Source organism: Orbicella faveolata, unplaced genomic scaffold, assembly GCF_042242905.1.
Source record: "Orbicella faveolata isolate gen_17 unplaced genomic scaffold, um_ofav_v1 contig_2, whole genome shotgun sequence".
Taxonomy (NCBI): Eukaryota; Metazoa; Cnidaria; class Anthozoa; order Scleractinia; family Merulinidae; genus Orbicella; species Orbicella faveolata.
The window spans coordinates 12,834,865-12,855,500 of NW_028301547.1; the positions used below are offsets into that span (position 1 = coordinate 12,834,865).

At 39.1% G+C, this 20,636-nt stretch overlaps 2 protein-coding genes across 8 annotated transcripts in view; both read left to right on the forward strand.

Moving 5' to 3' along the window:
• The window catches only part of LOC110041625 (putative tRNA (uracil-O(2)-)-methyltransferase), a 166,184-nt gene that overhangs the window by 91,771 nt on the left and 53,777 nt on the right, over positions 1-20,636 (forward strand). For 6 of the 7 annotated variants that reach the window (XM_089289651.1, XM_089289648.1, XM_089289649.1 and 3 more), the window contains 2 exons: positions 4,530-4,590; positions 10,971-11,093. In XM_089289651.1, the coding sequence (XP_089145777.1) occupies positions 4,530-4,590; positions 10,971-11,093 (184 nt within the window). The remainder of the gene's footprint in view (positions 1-4,529; positions 4,591-10,970; positions 11,094-20,636) is intronic. The other variant, XM_089289647.1, reaches the window with a different exon arrangement.
• Positions 1,324-3,827, forward strand: LOC149112011 (uncharacterized). The gene has a single exon (XM_089289657.1). It carries the CDS (start codon positions 1,324-1,326, stop codon positions 2,350-2,352), a length of 1,029 nt encoding a protein of 342 aa, XP_089145783.1. The 3' UTR covers positions 2,353-3,827.

The window sequence follows — 20,636 nt, forward strand, 5'->3', positions numbered from 1 at the left end:
TTTGGGACTTCCTGCTCAAAATATTTAATTCCCTTTTTCGGCGAGAGGGCGCGGATGTTATTGTTAGATAATTGATAGAATCAAGTATCAATAGCACGCATACTTGCTATATATCATGTGATTTTTCAGTTGCATTGTAGTTAGTCTGGTTAAAGGATCAGAGCATTATCTGCTGTAGTATAACCAAAATTTTCATTATGTCAATTGCACAATCTCTTCGCACCGTGCCACGAGTTAATTACGCAGCCCTACACTCAGGCTCAGGGATGTTCACGCCAGAACAGGCCATGGTTAACAAGGCCGTTGCGTCGCTGAACACCGAGACCATCCGTACATCTGTTGTTGGGCCCACTGCCACGGTGCAGGAAGACCCCTTGCCAGGTTCCTTTTCTGCATCGGCTGCTTCTCAGCTAGACGCCCTGACCTTAGAGACGAAGAACCTGCAACAGGAGGTTGAATTGGCAAAGTTAACTAGTCAACAACGGGATAAGGAGCACGAGAGGTTACGTGCGAGTCAGGTTGCTTTCTCCCCATCTGAGGATTCACAGCTAGACGCCCTAACATTGGAAGCTCAGCACCTTCAAAAAGAGATTCATCAGGCGCAACTAGTTCAACAGTAGGGCCAAAAGGAGCGTGAGGTGTTACGCTTGTGACAGGAGTTATCTGCCTTGCAACGCGACAATTCCGGTGCCGATCGACAACGGCCAGAGGTGAAGGCGACTCCCGCTCCATCTCTGGTTCTCGACGACCTTAGAAAAGCGAGTAACCTATCCAGGAAAGTGGACAAGAAGTTGTCAACTTTAGGGTTGACTGCTGTGGGGCCCGGCTCCAGTTCAGGAGAGGATGATGAGCATTCGTCAGATGGTGAAGAATTTTCCTGTCAGCAATGACCGTACACACAAGGGCGCTTTAGAATTCCCTGATGCGGTTACTCGGTATTTCGACAGTGAAATCGCTTGTGGTGCAGTGGCTGGTCCTTTTGACACTGTTCCATTTTCATCTGGCAAAATGGCACTTTCTCCTCTAAATTCCGTGCCTAAATCTGATCGTACGGAACGCCGAATCATTCTTGACCTTAGCTGACCTTTCGGTACCTCCATTAATGATGGCATTTCTTCGACCAAATACGATGGCATTCCTTTCCATTTGGTCTATCCTACTATTGACACTGTTGCTGCTTGTGTCGCTCGCCTTGGTCGTGGTTGTTATATTTATAAACGTGACTTGCATCGGGCTTATCGCCAGTTTCTGGTTGATCCTCGTGATTATCCTCTGCTAGGCTGTACTTGGCAGGGTCATCTCTACTTTGACACATTTTTACCTATGGGGCTCTGCTCCGCAGCTATGGCCTCTCAGCGCATCACATCTGCGGTGTGCTACATTTGTTCCGAGGCCGGTTTTACTGTTCTGAACTACGTGGATGATTTTATGGGCGTGGAGCCAGCTTCTCGGGCATGGAAGTCGTATTTTTATCTTGAAGATCTTTTGTCACGCTTGGGACTACACAAGTCCATTTCAAAAGCCGTCCCTCCAGTGCAGAAAGTTACTTGTTTGGGTGTTGAGGTCAACACTTTAGACATGACTTTATCAGTGGATTCTTCTCGGCTTGCCGCGCTACAGTCGCTACTTCAACTGTGGCTTACCAAGCGCATGTGTACTCAAAAGCAGTTGCAGTCGCTAGTTGGTCATCTTATGTTCGTGTCAAAATGTGTGCGGCAAAGTCTGATTTTTGTGTCTCGTATTCTTTTGCGGCGCTTGAAGGCACCTCACCATCATCTTCGCCTTACATCTGAGTTTAAGAAAGATCTTCATTGGTGGTTACGTTTTCTTCCACTTTATAACGGAGTTTCTCTTATTCCGACTTCACCATGGACATCACCAGATGCAGTTTTCTCCATGGACGCTTGTCTTTCAGGCTGTGGGGGTATTTCTTCCACGGCCTTCTTTCATTCTCCTTTCTCAGACAGCGTGCTACAGCGTTGCAGTGCAATTCATCACTTAGAGCTTCTGGTTATTATGGTAGCTGTGCGTCTGTGGGGTCATCTCTGGTCCGGACAACACATTCAAGTTTTTTGTGACAATGAGGCGGTAGTGACGGTTTTAATCTCAGGTCGCACCAAGGATCCAGTCTTGGCTCAGTGTTTGCGTGAGATCTGGTTTTCAACCGCTCAGGCTCATTTCGAGTTACGTGCAGTGCATTTAACCTCCAAGGACAATCGAGTTGCAGATTATCTGTCTCGTTGGCATCTTTCTGCTACTTACCGTGATTATCTTATTAACAATCATCTGCTTGAGGAATTAAAAGCTGAGCATTTGTCCCCCGACGTCTTTGATTTTGTGGCTAACCTTTAGCCTTGTGTTTCTTTTCAGTGGCTGAATTACACCGTCTGCGCAGACAACTCCAGTTTATTTGACATGCAGCTTACCCTGAAGGAACTCATAAAAATCACCAGACTCAGTGGAGAACATTTTTCTTGTTTTGTTTCTATTTTGAGTTTTTCCTCCCTTCTGGCCATGATAGACACTTCAGCTCTCTATGCTCAATTTCTGAGTCATCCATTGACTCCACCATCTGTACGAAATTATGTTAGTACGGTTAAACTGTTGCATGTCATTACCGGGCATTCAATATCTCAATTTACTAGTTACGAATTACGTATCACCTTACGTGGATTAGAGCGTTTAGCCCAGCATGTTCTCTCTCATGCACCCCCCGTCACCCCAGCCATTCTTTGCAAGTTGGTGTCCCAGGTGAACCTCCAGGACCCTAGTCTTGTCTCCTATTGTGTTGCCTTTTTGTTCACCTTTTTTCTGCTGGCCAGGGTATCTAACATTGTTCCTAGGTCACGTAGCCGCATGCATGCTTCTTTTTGTCGAAGACGTTCCGATATTGTTTTTACCACAGATGGGTTGTTAGTTACTTTTCATTGTACTAAAACTATTCAGTTTGGGCGACAGCGCTTATCATTGCCCTTGTTATCGATGCTGGGTTCCCCCATTTGTCCAGTACATATGTTTTCCTTGATGTGTTCCCTGGTTCCTGCTCCTAGTGATTCCCCTGCATTTGTTTTTCCGGGGGCCGGGGGAAAATTAGTCCCGATTGTTAAGTCTCAATTTGTCTCAGTCTTTTGTGACTTGTTGCGACGCACGGAGATCCCTGACTCTGATCGTTTTCCCGGTCATTCTTTCCATCGTGGTGCTGCTTCATGGGCGTTTCATTTAGGGGTTCCTGGGGAGATCATTCAGGTTTACGGCGACTAGGGGTCCAATGCTTATAAATCATATTTAGAATTTTCCTTTTCCGCCAAGCTTCAGCTTGCATAGCATATGCATCTCGCCCTCTCTCCTTAGTTTTTTTTCTTTTTTTTTTCTTTCTTCGGTTCCTTTTTGGGTGTTTGGCAGTCAGAGAGGTTTATTTGTTAGTTATATTGTACTTGTAGGTTTTATTCAAATAAACTTCTCTCGTATGCCAAAAACGATCTCTGTTATTGTGTTATTCTTATAGCATTACACATTGGGAATTCGTCCATTTTGGGACTTCCGGCTCAAAATATTTAATTCCCTTTTTCAGCGAGAGGGCGCGGATGTTATTGTTAGATAATTGATAGTATCGAGTATCAATAGCACACATACTTGTTATATATTGCGTGATTTTTCAGTTGCATTGTAGTTTGTCTTGTTAAAGGATCAGAGCATTATCTGCTGTAGTATAACCAAAATTTTCATTTACCCAGCCCACCCTCCCGTGGGTCAGAGAGGTTTATTTGTTAGTTATATTGTACTTGTAGGTTTTATTCAATAAACTTCTCTTTTATGCCAAAAACGAACCGTGTTATTGCGTTATTCTTATCGCATTACACATCGGGAATTATAATGTTTGAGTAGTGCCAGTAAGGAGAATTAACTCTTGAATAGAACTACATGTAATTAAATTGTGTTAAGAGTGTATGTTCAGCTGGTTGTTTTTGCAGTTATGAATAAGAACTCAAGAAATTGAAGACCTAGGATGTTTGACTACTACATTGTAAATTTAACTGCAGCTATGATCAGGCACAGAGGCACCGGTGTACAAAGAGATGGCAATGTTCAAAGTACTATTTTCCAACACAATAACATGAAATTCCTGCTTGTTAATTGGAAGAACTACTATTGGTTTTTCTGGAATTTTGAATCAACAAAGAATGATTGCACTATGGAAAATCTTCTCATAACAATACATAAGTTAGTTGTAATTCTGAGTTTATTCTATCTTACTATTTTGTAGATGGTTTGTGGAAAATTGTTACTTGCATTAAGAAAATAAAATTTGATTTTTCAGACATAAAACCCCGGCTCGTCTCGTCTCACAGCTTCGCCACGTGCCTCCTGGCCCAAAAACAAGAGCCTGCTGGCAGGATTCCTTATAAACATGTATAAACAGCGGCATCCATTAATGAGTCATTAATCTGGCACTGATTAGCTCCTTTGATCCAGTGACCTTAGTGTGAAAAATGTTCAATTAATTTTGTTTCGTTTGTTTGGTTTTGCAGGTCATCATGCACAGCACGTTATTTTGTGCTTCCATGTTGTTTGTTTGACTTTAACTGCAAGGTACTAACTTTTGTTTTTGTCAGCTTTATTAATTCAATAGCCTTTGTTTTGACCCTTGGAGACTTCATGCTACAATGAGGATGCTTGGTGAGCCTTACTTTTGACTCACACTCCAAATCTGAACAAAAATTACATAGGAAAATCTTCCTTACAAGACTTAGTAAAGTTTGTTTCATTAATGTATAATTATGGTAAAGGCTGGTTTTCACTAGCGCATAACCTGATGATATGCATAAGGCGACATTAACACAGTAGAGCGTTGCTAAGTACCACCCTTTGTTAGAAGAATTTCCTAACAAAAGGCACTAATTATTGTCAACATTTTACTGTGTCTGCATATGTCGGCTTTTGCTTATGCTTATGCTTATGCACCAGTGAAAGCCAGGCTTAAAATACAGTCTTTTCCATTATGTTACGATGTTGTCTAACCTTTATTATGGTACCCGCACGTTATTTTGACTCTTGCAAGGGATTGAAAACGAGAACAGGTGAAACTAGAGAAAAAGTGCGACTAAAACAGTTGATTACGAACAGTGGTACAAGATTTGTGTGAGGAGAGGGAAAAATCAATTGATGCAAGGCAACTGGTCGGTGATAGCGCAGATATGACCATTTGTTGCCATTTATAGTTGATTTTCAGATAAGTTTTCATTCTTTTCTTGTTCAAAATGTTGGAAGAGCACTTGATTGTTTCAGAGGAAGCGATGCCTCATTCGTAAGAGGCGCCCGCTGTAAATTTCAACTATGGCCATTTGGACCAGAAAAAATCAGATTCCTCAAACTTTCTCAGTTGAATGGTCTAGATAAGTGATTCACAAAAATATAACTTTCAGTTCAATTTGATTCGTATTTTAGCGCTGGGGCCACCATCTTGGTTTTGCCCCTCTGAGAGGGCTTTCGACAGTGGCCATTTTAGGGCACATTTTTAACAATTTGCCATACAAAGAAAACGATATAAATCCGGGTAAAAACCCTTTCTTCGAGACAAGCAAATGTTTCTTGTTACATTGAGAGGCTGTTTTGGCAATTTGATCATCACCTGATTTTTCTACAGAATTTTAAATTTCTTCCCTTTCGGACTACTCATGAAGCGCCATAAAAAAGGCAAAGTTTAAAGGAAAATATCACCAAAAGTACATCACTTGAGATCCCAAAACTACCCTCCACTTAAAGAGTAATGTCTCACCTGTAAAAACATGCAATAAAATTTTGGGGCAGTTAAAACTGTAAAATGTCAGAAGAAGAAGTTTACGCTGTGCTTTTGTCAACAAAGACCGCCATCCTAATTAGCATAATAACGTGAAAATAACGATGCACAGAGAAAATAATGATATATTCCACTTACCTCGTGACATGTCTACAACTGGATATTCCATGATGCCTCATGTTATATTTCCAGGATGTTTCAGCCACATTTTTGGTGATTAGTGTACGAAATCACTCTCAGACATCGCCACAGTTAAGCAGATTTCAACTCTCCGAAGCCCGCTTCATGACATCTATCGATATTATTTATCTTTCGTCTTATAAGCCGCCGTTTACCAGAAGTTTAACAATTTGCTAAGATCCTAACTGACCCAGAACTCTGTTAGCAGCCTTTAAAATCCTCCTCTTAATCAAGGATTCTCATCAAGAACTCGTTTAAGGTCAGTTCTGTTTTGATCTGTTGTGCACCTGCCATTATTCCACAGATTGCATTACTTTTGACAAATGCACATTCCAATGGGTAGGGGTAGGGTGGGTAGGAAGTGAAAATGCAACCATCATTGAAGCCATTTTACGCATTTCTGTGGCTAAACTAGTAACTGGCTTTCCCAGAATGATTTGAACATGAGCTTCTGCTTGCAGGCATTTTCTAGGTTATTTTTGCAGGGTAGGTGGGGGGGACGTCGTGTATTAAAAAAGAAGAAAGAAAGAAAAAAAGAAAACGATAAACAGTAGCAGGTCAAAAGATTATGATCTGTGTATCTTGATCAGCTTTATCAGTTCATCAGTGAGGCTCTATTAGGGGTTTTCAGGATACTGGATATTTGGGTAAAAAATTAATAGGATGCAAGAAATTTAGGGCAAAATTAATGGGGTAGAGCATGTTTAGATCAGATAAAGCAGGACAGTCGTGTCTTTCGCTGCCAGAAGTGCCATCAAATTTTGCAAAAGACAACAGACTGACAAATAGTGCGCGGGAAGTAATGGTAAGCGACGTTTTATTGAAACTCCTTACATTTTCTTAGCCATTTCACTTTTGCATCAGAAAAGAAAATGCTCAGAAAATTACTGAAGGGCAGTTAAGGACGGTGCCTTCTTTTTTGTGGGCACACGGTCTGTGCATTACATAAGGCATGGTTTAAACGCCAGGCGCGTGCTTGGGTTGGAACTAGTGACGTAATTAACTACCCTACCAAGCATGTATTCTCGTCCCCAGAGCCCACAATCCTTCTAACCTGCTGCAGGGATTGAGAGCTCTGGGCTGGTCCAGCACCGGAGGTCAGCGATTCACGGACTTCCCGTCAAATCTGGCAAATCTGATTCGCTGAGAATACGAAACGAATACTCTGTGTATGCTCAGAAAATCAGGTCTGGCCAGAGCTCTCGATTCCTGCCGCAGGCCAGAAGGATCGTGGGCTCTGGGGACAAGAATGATCAGGCGTGCGACTTAAAAAAAAATCCTATTGTGGCCGCAACAAATTTCACGCTAAAATTACGAGCCTGTGCTAAAACCGGGATTACCAGAAAAGCAGCATATCGCTAGGCACTAACTGTGAACGGCTTCCAGCTGAAAAACTAGCTTTTATCGTATCCATAGAAAAAATCATACTGAAATTCAACTGTACATAGCATAATGCACGCGCAAAACAACTGCGAGAGACATCAATGTTTAACTTACTTGGGAAGTAACAGGAAAAAAAAGGATGAAACAACTCATTTAACTTTTGAAAAAGGGGTGATTACAGCTACATTTTATGGTATGCATTGGAAGTGGCAAGCTTATTCAACAATGCATTAGTTTTTGGCTGTGAGGAAAAGTTATGTAGACTGTATTTTGGCTAAGCCAGAGGAGTGCTCTCCAGGAACACTCAAAGCGCCATTGCAACGATTCTGTTATTAAATACATATCAAAAGTGGTTTTTATGTTACCACTTACCACGTAGTTTAAAGATGTTTTTTTTAATATGTTAAGTTTTCTGCATGTAAAGGTGAACCTTAGGAGAATCTGTGAAGAAATATCTTTACCTTTCTTTCAGAAAAATACTACCATCAGCAGTAGCTAATTATCTCGGAAAAATTAATGTTTACCCCAAGTTTTCTTTGTGGATTCTAATAACCCTGGCTAAGATCTACTTTTTCCACGTTTTCTTAATCTGGCGAAAACACGTTTGTATTTCATAGCCACCATTCGTTATTAGCCTGAGGCTCCCCACAGCCACTAATGTCGTTCAGTTCTGTGATGAAGCTTAGCTTCATGTCTGCACAAGACTCGTTTTCAACCCTATGCAGGGCGCTTTAAAATACCCGCATCTATCAAGCAAAGCACTAATGTTGACGCTTAGCTTTTTAAAGACATTATAGATGCATTCAAGGCACACAAGTTGAATGAGTTATAAGCAATTGGATGAGTTAACTGACACTTGTCAAAAATATCTGCAGCTTGATTCTCAGCGGCTGTTGTGTCTTGTTGGAGGACCTTCTCCTGTCTGTTTCTGAGCTTTGAAACCATTCGTGAGAGGAAGGGTTAAACGTGGCAAGGAGTCAGGAACTCATCACAGGTGAACCGCCTAATTCTGGCCTCATCTTTTGAGCGCCTCATCTTTTGTGCTACAGTAATTGCTTCGACTTTTATGGCCGTCTCCTGACCCGAGAAAAACTTTTCTTCAAGGTAGTTTTTTTTTTGTTTTTCATTGAAACGGGTGGCCTTTTTCGTCACTTTCAGGGCCCAGCCTTTAGGTTTAATTTCTTCAGCAGGGACTGGCAGAGTAGAATTTGCTAGGACAGGGTGAACACCACGAATGTCGCTATATCATATTTTGGCCTTGTCAAATAGGGTTTCCCTTTCAGGAACAAGTCAACATGAACCGTACTGTAAATTGTTCTTCAGTACTTTTCTGAGCATTTCCTTATCTGAGGCAAAAGTGGAACCACTTAGAAAAAGGAGTTTCAATAAAACACCGCTTATCACTACTTCTTGCGCACTTCTTGTCAGTGTGTTGCCTTTCGCAGCATTTGATGGCATTTCAGGCAGCGAAAGACACAAGTATAATGCTGAACAAAAAAACAAGTAAGAAGCTTTTCATTGGAGTTCTATCCGTATTCTATTTTTAGTAAATGAAAATTCTCGTCAAAAACTAATGGCTGTCCCGTTTTTATCTATCTATTCAGTGTAACAAGTGTGGGCTTTGAAATCACTAACAAGGAGCTGCGTTACCTAACCTCAAAACCCCTAAAATCTGATACAAAACTTTCATATTCCACCGTGATATAAGTACTAAGAGTCCAGACTAAATGCTTATAGCAGTTGACTTACTTTTATTTTATCCTACATAGCAGACCATTGTTGAGGCCCCATAGTGGGAGGGACGGGGGGTGTTGGTGTATCCCTTAAACTATTTATTTTTGTCCTAAATATCTTGTATCTTGTTAAATCCAGCTCAATGATTTCCTACTCAATTAATGCCCTGTTTTATCTGATCTAAACATGCTCTACCCCATTAATATTGCCACTAAATTTCTTGCATCCTATTAACTTTTTACCCAAATATCCAGTATCCTGAAAACCCCTAATAGGGCCTCACTGATGAACTGATAAAGCTGATCAAGATACACAGATCATAATCTTTTGACCTGATACTGTCTATCGTTTTCTTTTTTTCTTTCTTTCTTTCTTTTTTTTTTTTTTAAATACACGACCCCCCCCCCCCTCCCTCCCACCTAACCTGCAAAAAATTAATAACCTAGAAAATGCCTGCAAGCAGAAGCTCATGTTCAAATCATTCTGGGAAAGCCAGTTACTAGTTTAGCCACAGAAATGCGTAAAATGGCTTTAATGTCGGTTGCATTTTCACTTCCTACCCACCCTACCCCTACCCGTTGGAATGTGCATTTGTCAAATGTAACGCAATCTGTGGAATAATGGCGGGTGCACAACAGATCAAAACAGAACTGACCTTAAACGAGTTCTTGATGAGAATCCTCGATTAAGAGGAGGATTTTAAAGGCTGCTAACAGAGTTCTGGATCAGTTAGGATCTCAGCAAATTGTTAAATTTCTTGTAAACGGCGGCTTACGAGATGAAAGATAAATAATATTGATAGATGTCATGAAGCGGGCTTCGGAGAGTTGAAATCTGCTTAACTGTGGCGATGTCTGAGAGTGATTTCATACACTAATCACCAAAAATGTGGCTGAAGCATGCTGGAAATATAACATGAGGCATCGTGGAACATCCAGTTGTAGACATGTCGCAAGGTAAGTGGAATATATCATTATTTTCTCTGTGCATCGTTATTTTCATGTTATTATGCTAATTAGGACGGCGGTCTTTGTTGACAAAAGCACAGCTTAAACTTCTTCTTCTGACATTTTACAGTTTTAACTGCCCCAAAATTTTATTGCATGTTTTTACAGGTGAGACATTACTCTTTAAGTGGAGGGTAGTTTTGAGATCTCAAGTGATGTACTTTTGGCGATATTTTCCTTTAAACTTTGCCTTTTTTATGGCGCTTCATGAGTAGTCCGAAAGGGAAGAAATTTAAAATTCTGTAAACAAAATCAGGTGATGATCAAATTGCCAAAACAGCCTCTCAATGTAACAAGAAACATTTGCTTGTCTCAAATAAAGGGTTTTTACCCGGATTTATATCGTTTTCTTTGTATGGCAAATTGTCAAAAATGTACCCTAAAATGGCCGCTGAAAGCCCTCTCAGAGGGGCAAAACCAAGATGGTGGCCCCAGCGCTAAAATACGAATCGAATTGAACTGTAAGTTATATTTTTGTGAATCACTTATCTAGGCCATTCAACCGAGAAAGTTTCAGGAATCTGATTTTTTCTGGTCCAAATGGCCATAGTTGAAATTTATAGAGGGCCCCTCTTAATATTTCTGTACATCGCTATGGATTTCTGAAGGATATATATAATGCTCAAACATATAGGTTAAGGTTCTTTTGATTCAGCTGGCCAGATGTGATAGTGCGCTAACACAAAGCAATCAAGGTTTCCGTCAGTCCAAATTTAGCAAGGGGCAAAGCCCAAGCTGACAAAAAGAGTCAATAGAAATTGGGAGTAAACAAGGAAGGGACCCTAGTGACTACATCCTTTGTGTCATTGATGTACAATGCACTATGCAGGACCATAGTTATTTTCAATTGTCCTATTTTTAATTTTAAGTTTATCAGAAAAAACAGTAAGGTGACCCAGTATAGAGGATACCTGGATTTTGTGCACGAAGTGGGAGAAACATGTGGCTTTCAGGTAGAAGAGGACTCTCTGAGGATTCCATCAACCAAAAGGGTAAATGTATTTTCTTATTACAAGCGCCGTTAGTTTCTATATAAGTTAGTATTTAAGAGGCGCCCTCTGTAATTTTCAACTATGGCCATTTGGACCAGAAAAAATCAAATTCCTCAAACTTTCTCAGATGAATGGTCTAGATAAGTGATTCACAAAAATATAACTTTCAGTTCAATTCGATTTGTATTTTAGCGCTGGGGCCACCATCTTGGTTTTGCCCCTCTGAGTCAGGGCTTTCAGCGGCCATTTTAGGGCACATTTTTAACAATTTGCCATACAAAGAAAACGATCTAAATCCGGGTAAAAACCCTTTCTTCAAGACAAGCAAATGTTTTTTGTTACATTGAGAGGCTGTTTTGGCAATTTGATCATCAGCTGATTTTTCTACAGAATTTTAAATTTCTTCCCTTTCGGACTACTCATGAAGCGCCATAAAAAAGGCAAAGTTTAAAGGAAAATATCGCCAAAAGTACATCACTTGAGATCCCAAAACTACCCTCTGCTTAAAGAGCAATGTCTCGCCTGTAAAAACATGCAATAAAAGTTTGGGGCAGTTAAAACTGTAAAATGTCAGAAGAAGAAGTTTAAGCTGTGCTTTTGTCAACAAAGACCGCCGTCCTAATTAGCATAATAACATGAAAATAACGATGCACAGAGAAAATAATGATATATTCCACTTACCTTGCGACATGTCAACAACTGGATATTCCGTGATGCCTCATGTTATATTTCCAGTATGTTTCAGCCACATTTTTGGTGATTAGTGTACGAAATCACTCTCAGACATCACCACGGTTAAGCAGATTTCAAATCTCCGAAGCTTGCTTCATAATATCTATCAATATTATTTGTCTTTCACCTCATAGGCCGCCGTTTACAAGAAGTTTAACAATTTGCTGAGATCCTAACTGACCCAGAACTCTGTTAGCAGCCTTTAAAATCCTCCTCTTAATGGAGGATTCTCATCAAGAACTCGTTTAAGGTCAGTTCTGTTTTGATCTGTTGTGCACCCGCCATTATTCCACAGATTGCGTTACATTTGACAAATGCACATTCCAACGGGTAGGGGTAGGGTGGGTAGGAAGTGAAAATGTAACCGACATTAAAGCCATTTTACGCATTTCTGTGGCTAAACTAGTTACTGGCTTTCCCAGAATGATTTGAACATGAGCTTCTGCTTGCAGGTATTTTCTAGTTTATTTTTGCAGGGTAGGGCGGGGGGGGGGGGTCGTGTATTAAAAAAAAAAAAAAGGGAAAAAAAGAAAACGATAGACAGTATCAAGTTAAAAGATTATGATCTGTGTATCTTGATCAGCTTTATCAGTTCATCAGTGAGGCCCTATTAGGGGTTTTCAGGATACTGGATATTTGAGTAAAAAATTAACAGGATGCAAGAAATTTAGGGGCAAAATTAATGGGGTAGAACATGTTTAGATCAGATAAAGCGGGACAGTTGTCTCTTTCGCTGCCGGAAGTGCCATCAAATTTTGCAAAAGACAACAGACTGACGAATAGTGCGCAGGAAGTAATGATAAGTGACATTTTATTGAAACTTCTTACATTTTCTTAGCCGTTCCACTTTTGCATCAGAAAAGAAAATGCTCAGAAAATTACTGAAGGGCAGTTAAGGACGGTGCCTTCCATTTTAGGCGTGGTTTAAAGGCCAGGCGCGCTTGGGTTGGAACTAGTGACGTAATTAACTACCCGACCAAGCGTGCGACTTAAAAAAAAATCCTATTGTGGCCGAAACAAATTTCGCACTAAAATTATGAGCCTGTACTAAAACCAGGATTACCAGAAAAGCAGCATATCGCTAAGCACTAACTGTGAACGGCTTCCAGCTGAAAAACTAGCTTTTATCGTATCCGTAGAAAAAATCGTACTGAAATTCAACTGTAGATGGCATAATACGCACGCAAAACAACTGCAAGAGATGTCAATGTTTAACTTACTTGCAAAGTAACAGGAAAAAATGTAACAGACACCAACAAAGTTTTCAAAAGGATGAAACAACTCATTTAACTTTTTAAAAAGGGGTGATTACAGCTACATTTTATGGTATGAATTGGAAGTGGCAAGCCTATTCGACAATGCATTAGTTTTTGGCTGTGAGGAAAAGTTATGTAGACTGTATTTTGGCTAAGCCAGAGGAGTGCTGTTGCGACGATTCTGTCATTAAATACATATCAAAAGTGGTTTTTATGTTACCACTTACCACGTAGTTTAAAGATGTTTTTTAATATGTTTAGTTTTCTGCATGTAAAGGCTAACCTTAGGAGAATCTGTGAAGAAATATCTTTACCTTTTTTTCAGAAAAATGCAACCTTCAGCATTAGCTAATTAGCTCGGAAAAATTAATGACTTTTTAAAGACATTATAGATGCGTTTAAGGCACACAAGTTGAATGAGTCATAGGCAATTGGATGAGTTAAATGACACTTGTCAAAAATATCTGCAGCTTGATTCTCAGCGGTTGTTGTGTCTTGTTGGAGGACCTTCTCCTGTCCGTTTCTGAGTTTTGAAGCCATTCGCGAGTGGAAGGATTAAACGTGGCAAGGAGTCAGGAACTCATCACAGGTGAACCGCCTAATTCTGGCCTCATCTTTTGAGCGCCTCATCTTTTGTGCTACAGTAATTGCTTCGACTTTTATGGCCGTTTCCTGACCCGAGAAAAACTTTTCTTGCACACTGCTTGTCAGTCTGTTGCCTTTCGCAGCATTTGATGGCATTTCGGGCAGCGAAAGACACAAGGAAGAGGCTTTTATTGGAGTTCTATCCGTATTCTATTTGTAATAAATGAAAATTTTCAGCAAAAACTAATGGCTGTCAATGAGATTAGGATAGTTGTTTACAAATATAGTGTGGAATGATGTGAAATTTATATGAAATAAATGTTGTGTGGAATGTTGTGCCTCGATCTCTTTGCAGACACAAAGGTTGCCATGTAAGAAATTCTTGTTAAACGGTACAGAATTCGGGACACATTTCATTCTCTGTTTATTTCTCCAGCCCAGTCTTTATCTATCTATTCAGAGTAACAAGTGTGGGCTTCGAAATTACTAACAGGGAGTTGTGTTACCTAACCTTAAAACCCCTAAAATCTGATACAAAACTTTCATATTCCACCGTGATATAAGTACTAAGAGTCCAGAATAAATGCTTATAGCAGTTGACTTACTTTTATTTTATCCTACATAGCAGACCATTGTTGAGGCCCCATAGTGGGAGGGACGGGGGGTGTTGGTGTATCCCTTATCCTATTAATTTATGTCCTAAATATCTTGTATCCTGTTAAATCCAGCTCAACGATTTCCTACTAAATTAATGTCCTGTTTTATCTGATCTAAACATGCTCTACTCCATTAATATTTCCCCTAAATTTCTTGCATCCTATTAACTTTTTACCCAAATATCCAGTATCCTGAAAACCCCTAATAGGGCCTCACTGATGAACTGATAAAGCTGATCAAGATACACAGATCATAATCTTTTGACCCAATACTGTCTATCGTTTTCTTTTTTTCTTTTTTTTTTTTAATACACGACCCCCCTCCCCCACCTACCCTGCAAAAATAAACTAGAAAATACCTGCAAGCAGAAGCTCATGTTCAAATCATTCTGGGAAAGTCAGTTACTACAATAGGTTAGCCACAGAAATGCGTAAAATGGCTTTAATGTCGGTTGCATTTTCACTTCCTACCCACCCTACCCCTACCCGTTGGAATGTGCATTTGTCAAATGTAACGCAATCTGTGGAATAATAGCGGGGTCACAACAGATCAAAACAGAACTGAGCTTAAACGAGTTCTTGATGAGAATCCTCAATTAAGAGGAGGAGTTTAAAGGCTGCTAACAGAGTTCTGGGTCAGTTAGGATCTCAGCAAATTGTTAAACTTCTTGTAAACGGCGGCTTATGAGGAGAAAGACAAATAATATTGATAGATGTCATGAAGCGGGCTTCGGAGAGTTGAAATCTGCTTAACCGTGGCGATGTCTGAGAGTGATTTCGTACACTAATCACCGAAAATGTGGCTGAAACATACTGGAAATATAACATGAGGCATCGTGGAATATCCAGTTGTCGACATGTCGCGAAGTAAGTGGAATATATCATTTTCTTCTCTGTGCATCATTATTTTCACGTTGTTATGCTAATTAGGACGGCGGTCTTTGTTGACAAAAGCACAGCTTAAACTTCTTCTTCTTACATTTTACAGTTTTAAGAGGCGCTGCGCCTAAGAAACGACCGATGATTTCCGGCTAAAAAATAAAATCGGCCGATTTTTATCTCCCAAGTGGAGGTTACCGAATACTATTTAAAAATGAATTTCTTTTGTTTCAGTTTCGCTTTAAACCAAAAATATCGAGCCGCAAACTTTCTCCGTCTGATAGCAGAAAAATCAGGCCGAAAATAAGCCCCCGCAAAGAACTGTTCAGAGACTACTATCGCAACGCAAAATAATGAGAAAACTACACAGTGTTGAAGAAAAAGGCCTTTTAATGCAATATCATTCAATAAACATCAAAAAACTGCCGAAGCGATTGAAAAATAAAGTTTTGAATATTGCATACTAAATTAGATGCAGCGTTGGAGCTGATTTTAAAATAATTATTTCTCAAAAGTTCAACGCTTTTGAAAGCAATCACAGTGATGAATCAGACATTGGAGGGATATATATCACGTTTCTGGAAAAACATTCTTCGGCCAAAGTATATTGACCTTGTACAAAGCGTTCAAAGTTACCGTGTTTACCGTTATCATGCTACTTCGGCGAAACACTTCTCTTTTGCCAATACGGCCGTGGATAGCGTGTTAAACGCCACTTTAAACCTTGCTAGGCATTCAAAGACCATCCTAAGTAGAAGGACGTAGAATTAAACGAGAAAGGAAGATAAAAAAATACGCAGAAAAAGAGAATAACTCAAAATTACCATCTGCTAACGAAAGTTGAATCTGGAAAATGTCGTCGCGTGACAGCGGCCATTGACGCGATTTGTATAAATAGCGGCGGAATCCAAACGAATGCACAAATAGGAAAACACTTTTTCCCGGTTAGAAAACGTTTAGTGGAACAATGTTATGTTATTTTTCACAAATGATGGTCACTCAAAAAGAAAAACTTCCCCAACCGCCACACCGTTTTGGTCGCAGCGTGATCTGAGTTACGGGGTCACGACTGGATCCCTAGCCGCTGACCGACCGAAGGACATTGCAGACTCGTTTTCCCACGCTCTTGCGACTTGACGTGACAAATGACGTCAATGGCCGCTGTCACGCGACGACATTTTCCAGATTCAACTTTCGTTAGCAGATGGTAATTTCGAGTTATTTTCTTTTTCTGCGTATTTTTTATCTTCCTTTCTCTTTTAATTCTACGTCCTTCTACTCAGGATGATCTTTGAATGCCTAGCAAGGTTTAAAGTGGCGTTTACCACGCCGTCCACGGCCGTATTGGCAAAAGAGAAGTGTTTCGCCGAAGTAGCAGGATAACGGTAAACACGGTAAATTTGAACGCTTTGTATAAGGTCAATATACTTTGGCCGAAGAATGTTTTTCCAGAAACGTGATATGTATCCCTCCAATGTCTGATTCATCACTGTGATTGCTTTCAAAAGCGTTGAACTTTTGAGAAATAATTATTTTAAAATCAGCTCCAACGCTGCATCTAATTTAGTATGCAATATTCAAAACTTTATTTTTCAATCGCTTCAGCAGTTTTCTGATGTTTATCGAATGATATTGCATTAGAAGGCCTTTTTCTTCAACACTGTTTAGTTTTCTCATTATTTTACGTTGCGATAGTAATTTCTGAACAGTTTTTTGCGGGGGCTTATTTTCGGCCTGATTTTTCTGCTATCAGACGGAGAAAGTTTGCGGCTCGATATTTTTGGTTTAAAGCGAAACTGGAACAAAAGAAATTCATTTTTAAATAGTATTCGGTAACCTCTACTTGGGAGATAAAAATCGGCCGATTTTATTTTTTAGCCGAAAATCATCGGTCGTTTCTTAGGCGCAGGGCCTCTTAACTGCCCCAAAATTTTATTGCATGTTTTTACAGGTGAGACATAATGCTCTTTAAGCAGACGGTAGTTTTGGGATCTCAAGTGATGTACTTTTGGTGATATTTTCCTTTAAACTTCGCCTTTTTTATGGCGCTTCATGAGTAGTCCGAAAGGGAAGAAATTTAAAATTCTGTAGAAAAATCAGCTGATGATCAAATTGCCAAAACAGCCTCTCAATGTAACAAGAAACATTTGCTTGTCTCGAATAAAGGGTTTTTACCCGGATCTAGATTGTTTTCTTTGTATGGCAAATTGTTAAAAATGTGCCCTAAAATGGCCGCTGAAAGCCCTGACTCAGAGGGGCAAAACCAAGATGGTGGCCCCAGCGCTAAACTACGAATCGAATTGAATTGAAAGTTATATTTTTGTGAATCACTTATCTAGACCATTCATCTGAGAAAGTTTGAGGAATTTGATTTTTTCTGGTCCAAATGGCCGTAGTTGAAAATTACAGAGGGCGCCTCTTAAGTTACGCAAAGTTAAATTAATAAATAAATTTCTGAATGCTCATCAGCTGTTTACTTTTTGCCAGAAAATATAACCTGGAACATAAATTACTTAGAAACCAATGCGCTTTTAAGGTTGCTGTATACCTTTAGAGGTGTCCAAGCGATGTAGCATGTTGGGTTTAAACCATATGTACCTAAACCCCTATATCAAATTAAAGCTTAATTAACTGGCTATCAAACTATACCAAGGATTTTGAAATAAAATGAATTGTCGAATTTTTTATGACCTCTAGATGCAAGTGTCCGAATCACCTTCTGAAAGCTACAAGTCAAAGCAAATTTTTGTTCAGTTTCTGGACCCAAAGCACTATTACGATTTACCATATTCAATTTCAGAGAAACGTTACAGAACATTTTTGAGATAGTATTTTAAAAAATATGCTCTCAGGAAAAAGTATTTGGAAATAAATAATTTGCCGACATGTTTTGTTGTTTATTATGTCAAACTAGCTACTGTCCAAATTTGAGGGCAAATTCCCATTGACTTGTAGCTTTCATACATGTAAGGGACCCAAAAGATGATTTGGAGACTCACATTTAGAGGTCGCGAAAAATTCGACAATTCATTTTATTTCATAATTCTTGGTTTAACGCGATAGCCAGCTCTATAAGCTTTAATTTGTATAGGGGTTTAGTTATCTACAGTTTAAACCAGACATGCTACAGCCCTTGCACATAAGACGCCTCTAAATTAAAGGTGCTCTAAAGGTATACAGATTTTTTCATGAGTGCACAACTTTGCAGATATCAATTCTAACAGGTGTTTATTTATTTCTGGTGTGAAATTTTCACTTTTATCAGTGCTCTCCTTTTCAGGCGGTAACCGCTAAAATTTACCGCCTGTAGCAACACTCATTACCACCTAAAATCCCTTGGAATTCTTGAAAATTCAACAGGTAAAAGAAAAAAATATATAGTTGTTTCACCAACGTAATCGGTATTTTATCCTTGTAAAAGAATAAATAAACAGATTAAAAGATAAACTGCGCAGGCTATGGTTTGTAAGTACCGTGATCTGTGGTTTCGAACTTCGAGACAAGAGCCGCGAATTTTTGCCGGGCAGATGTCATTTCTTCGCACATGTATCGGAGTTGTTTACGTTCCAGGTAAAGTAATTTTAAACATTACAAGTATTTGATTTGCAAGCAATGTGGGGGAAATCAGTTCCATGAACTTCCCACTTAACTATCGGCTTTAGAAAACTGGTGTTGCTAAATTGACCAACATTCACGTGTGGTGATCGAAAACTTCATCTTCGTCACAAAATGCTCCACATTCAGGTCAAAAGTGTTTAAAATCTATTTCCAGGCGACGTTTGGAGAGAATCAACAACAACAACAATTTATTGGTATTCCCATATAGATGGTGTTACCTAAATACAGAATCGCTAAATAAAAATTCAAAAACAAAACAAATTACAACAGCAACCAGAAAGAAAAATAAACATCGTTAGTTACAAGATTCTTCATTTTAAGTTCTAGGGTTACAAAGTTCTCTTATTTGTAGTGCTTCATATGTAAAGTAACCTAGTTTTTTACAAATAAAGGTGTCAGCATTTTTAAATAGAAATATTGTTTTCTCTGTGTTATTAAAGGAATCAAATTTTGGATATTTCTTGATGATGTCATTTGTGTTTTGTTGTCTAATATTATTGTATCGGTCACAATGAAATAAGAAATGCATTTCATTCTCGATTTAGTTGGAACAGCAGTACTGACAAATTCTAAGAGTTTAATTCAGGTAATTTAGGAGTACATGTCACCCAGATTCAATTCTAAGATTATGATTACCAGATTGGAGTTTTGCCAAAGCTTGTGTATGTTTGAGGTTCTTTACTTGTTCTAGGTTCTCAGATTTGCTTACATCTCTTTTGAAACTTGAGTAGAAATTCAACTTTCTGTTAGACTGAATTATCTCCATTTGGTGTCTTTCCATATCATTAATTTTGAGATGCGACATTTTAGTTTTTGTAAATTATGTTTGATGATTTGTTCATTGTAATTGTGTGTGTTAATATTTTGCGGATGGTTTTGGTCATCTAAATAATTTTTGATGATTTCATTGACTGTTAACATGAAAGAGGACTTTGCTTCATTTGCCAGTTGATTAGAAATATTGAGGCATTGTTTGGCAACGCTATCTTCTGGGAGAGAGACAAGATGTAGCCAAAATTTAATAATTCTTGGAAGAATATTAAATTTTAATGACAACCATCCTGTTTCATTTCGAGCAGCAATATTTGGAGCTCTTCTGTTGAGGCCGAGGTAATATTTGTAAAACTGTGTATGAAGTCTTTCCACAGGGTCTTTTTCCCATTTTTTGAGGTTTATGCTATCATATGCTCCCAAGATTTCGGATCCGTATGAAAGTATGGGTTGAAATAGAGTATCAAATTAAGTTTATTACACATATTGATAGGAAGTTTATTGAAATCAAGATAATGTTTGGATGCAAAAATAGATCTTCTCTAAGCCTTCTCAACTAAGCCTTTTTAGAATTTGAGAAGCTTCCATTAGTGTTAAAAGTAATGCCAAGGTAGGTGCACTGTGTTTGGAAAATTAGGGTTTGCGACTTTTTTAGATTAACTTTTAATAACCATTTCTCACTATAATTTTGGAGGGTATTAAGTTGGTTTTGAAGACCAGCAGCACTGCTTTATATTAATATGAGATCATCTGCATAAAATAAACAATTGAGAGGAGACCCATTTGGTAAAATAAATGGATCTGTACCAGTTGAGAATCCTTGACAATGAAACCCTTCCAGAACGTGAATGAAAACGAATATGCAGCGATTTTGTTTGGTTTTGAGGGATGACCGCTGATTTTGTAGTGACACTTCATGTAAGCACAACGAGGATACCCCGGAAGTGGCTTTTGCCTACTTTTCTGTGACTTTAGGGCAAGAGAATTAAGACAAAGAATAAAACACTTAAAAATGAAAATGCTGTTTGATTTCATTTGACATCTAA

Bases quoted from the DNA above. Each gene is read 5' to 3' on its own strand.
- LOC149112011 (XM_089289657.1), top strand. From the start codon at position 1,324: ATGGGGCTCTGCTCCGCAGCTATGGCCTCTCAGCGCATCACATCTGCG.